Source organism: Perca fluviatilis, chromosome 17, assembly GCF_010015445.1.
Source record: "Perca fluviatilis chromosome 17, GENO_Pfluv_1.0, whole genome shotgun sequence".
Classification (NCBI taxonomy): domain Eukaryota; kingdom Metazoa; phylum Chordata; class Actinopteri; order Perciformes; family Percidae; genus Perca; species Perca fluviatilis.
Window position 1 is genome coordinate 32275667 of NC_053128.1, and position 3169 is coordinate 32278835.

The 3169-nt window shown below is 37.6% G+C and overlaps 1 protein-coding gene across 4 annotated transcripts in view; it reads left to right on the forward strand.

The window, feature by feature from the left end:
* The first annotated feature begins 674 nt into the window (after positions 1–674).
* march5l (membrane-associated ring finger (C3HC4) 5, like) overlaps positions 675–3169 on the forward strand; it is a 15588-nt gene continuing 13093 nt past the window's right edge. For 3 of the 4 annotated variants that reach the window (XM_039780275.1, XM_039780277.1, XM_039780278.1), the window contains exons 1-2: positions 675–800; positions 2726–2818. In XM_039780275.1, the coding sequence (XP_039636209.1) occupies positions 2790–2818 (29 nt within the window). In that variant the 5' untranslated portion in view covers positions 675–800; positions 2726–2789. Of the gene's footprint in view, positions 801–843; positions 1014–2725; positions 2819–3169 lie in introns of those variants that run through there. The other variant, XM_039780276.1, reaches the window with a different exon arrangement.

Consider the following 3169-nt stretch of genomic DNA (forward strand, 5'->3'; position numbering starts at 1 on the left):
CTCTCTCTCTCTCTCTCTCTCTCTCTCTCTCTCTCTCTCTCTCTCTCTCTCTCTGTGCTGCTGCTGAACAGTTGACCCGCCTCTGTCTGCCTACCACAACATCACACGGACTGAAAGGAGAATCATCCAATCATATTGACAAGAACCTTGACTGACAGGAGGGTGGACCAATCAAAGCGTTTAACCGAATAGCCATGCGTTTCAGGCTTGGTTGCTGTCAGGGCCAGCACAAGCTGTGGAAACTACGGCTTCTCTTTGTGAGGAAAAACGCCCAGTTAAACGTTACTGGTTTATTGGGATCTTTTGAGCAGTTGCAGAGACTAAAGCAGCAGGTCATCCTTTACAAAGGGTTTATAAAGTTAGAAAGTTTCTCTAGGTATATATGTACCTAATGTTTTGTGCATAAGTTACTGTTTATGGTATTTTATTTCATTTTATTATAATTTAAATGTGTATATACGTTTTACGTGTATGGCGTACAGGGTAGTTATATAGTATCATATATCTATGATATAGTATAACCTATGTTAATTGATATGACGGCCAAATTCTGCTTTATGACAAGATTTAGAAGAATTTATGGGGTAGTTTCACGCCCGAATGCCCGATTCTGTGATTTTCCCAGACACCCTGAATGCAGCAACTACCGTCACAGCCGCCGACCAATCAGAAAGCTGCTAAAAACCTTAGCTAGCTACCTAGCTACACTTCTGTAGTCCCTGTCAGAAAGTTACATGAGCAAAACACAGCACAAAAGTGCGGATTAAACAGTAACTATATTATACATTTGTATTTCTCAGGTAGGTGGTGTTTTTATATTGATATCGCAACAATATATCGTTTTATAAACCGACAAATGTGAAGTTAACGCTAACTAGTTAGCTTAATGTAAAACTGCACCTTAGCAAAAGTTGACGTTAGCTATCTCCTGTTAGCATCAACTTATATTGACGTAGGTGAGCTCGTGCCGACAAACGTTAAAAGTCCGTTAAATCGAGAGAACGGGGCTTTGGGTGAGTGGCGATGTTAAATTTCATATCTTTTATAATTTTTAAAGCACATTTCATACATAAAATACAGCTCAAAGTGCTTTATATTAACTTATTATGGCATTAAATACAATAAACAGACAACATACAGTAAATTTACAAGATAAATAAGTTTATAACCATACAATTAAAGACACAATACATATAAAAAAGCAGAGGCATAAACAAGTCAAAACACTAAAGTTAGCTTCCGATTCGCCAGTTACAACTTAACGTTACACATTGCTCATTTAGACCAAAAACCACTATATACGTACGTATTTAGTGGTTTTTGGTTGACTTGTCCTCGATAAATACATTATCCCAGAGAGTACGGTTTAAAACACGGTTTCAGATGTGTGAAAATAGCTTTTACACATTAGCTAGTTAGCTAATTTATTTCGAAACAATACTTAAACTATTGGTTTCTGTTCATGGTAATTGCTGTATGTGTAGCTAGCTAGCTAGCTAGGTGCTGTGTCATAGGTCACTTTTAGCCCACAAACTGGACAAAATAAATATCACCACTTTCAGAATCAGAAATCAGAATCAGAAAGGGTTTTTATTGCCAAGTACGTTTTTTAACACATACAAGGAATTTGTTTTGGTGTTGTTGGTGCACATCACACATTCTCTAAATGTAATATTAAACAATATAAGTATAGGTATAAACAATATAAGTATAAGTATATGTACACAGTATGTATTAAATAAAAAATAAAGATAGAAATAAAATTAAATAAATAAAGAGCAAAGATTAATTTCACGTTCAGGACGTTTAAAAACGTGGTTTCGGATTTTGCTTTTACGCCTTTTTAATTTTTTTGTTGACGTTTTCGACATTTTTTTTTCTACATTTGAAGCATCTGTTAATGCTTATTTTTTTCATCGTTTTTCAGTTTGACTTTTTTATGTAAATGCTAGATCAGGTCTGCTAGACGTGTCGACGTAGTTAGGTTTAGGCATGAGGAATGGGGATTGCTTAGGGTAAGAATAATGCTGTTTTTAATATGCTTTCTCTGGAAAAAAACAAAACAAATATGTATAGGGGCCAGTAAATATGGATATGGCTCACTTAGTGGCATGACATGAAATAAAATATAATTAATTAACCCTTGTGTTGTCCTCCCTTAGGTTTTGCTCTGTAAATTATACATTATCGCCCCTTTTCTGTGTTACATCTTCTTAGCCAACTTCATTCCAACCTGTTACCACTAGTGTTACACGTATGTCTGGATTTCACGGTCAATAAACCTCACATATATTAAATCATACCTAATTTCTGAGTTAAAAAAACAAACAAATAAAAAATCACAAATTATGAATTATCCTGACTAAAATCAGAGGATGTGGAGTGGATCCCAGACAGGTACTTTATGTCAACGATTAGTCAGGAAATGCTTTAGGAACCACTTAAATTTATTTTCAAATCCTATGAATTGAATAAAAACACCCATAATTCAATGATTGGAGTGATCCAATCCTTCGTTTCTCTTGCAAAGAGCGCTGTATGGAACCATCCATGTTATTTTTTGAGGCAATATGGTTGAAAGAAACTTATTTTTCTGATACAGAAACTTTAAAAAAAAAATGGGTCAAATTGGACCCGAGGACGACAGGGAGGGTTCATTCATTCTTTCGGTGCCTGCTCGATGTATGACCAGCCAATCAGTCTGTCTGTTTCCGCTCGTTTCTAGGGTACCTTGCTGCGGTCTGATGGGTTCATGTTAACGGCCAGCAGAGCGCAGCCCGTTCAGCGCCATGGCCCTCGCCGAGGAGCAGCCGGAGAAGTAAGACCACGTCTCCTCTGACTAGACCTCACGTCGGACTTATTCCGATGTTTTCATTCTGCCGTGAGGTGTTATGATGAAGACAATTTTAAAGTCAAACTGTGTAGAAAGGCAGATTAAGATCATGGACATTCATAAGTGTGTGTGTGTGTGTGTCTGTCTGTGTGTGTGTGTGTGTGTGTGTGTGTGTGTGTGTGTGTGTGTGTGTGTGTCTGTCTGTGTGTGTGTGTGTATGTGTGTGTCTCGGTCTGTCTGTGTGTGTATCTGGGTCTGTCTGTCTGTGTCTGTGTGTGTGTGTCTGGGTCTGTGTGTGTATGTCTCTGTGTCTGTGACTGTCTCTGTGTCTGTCTG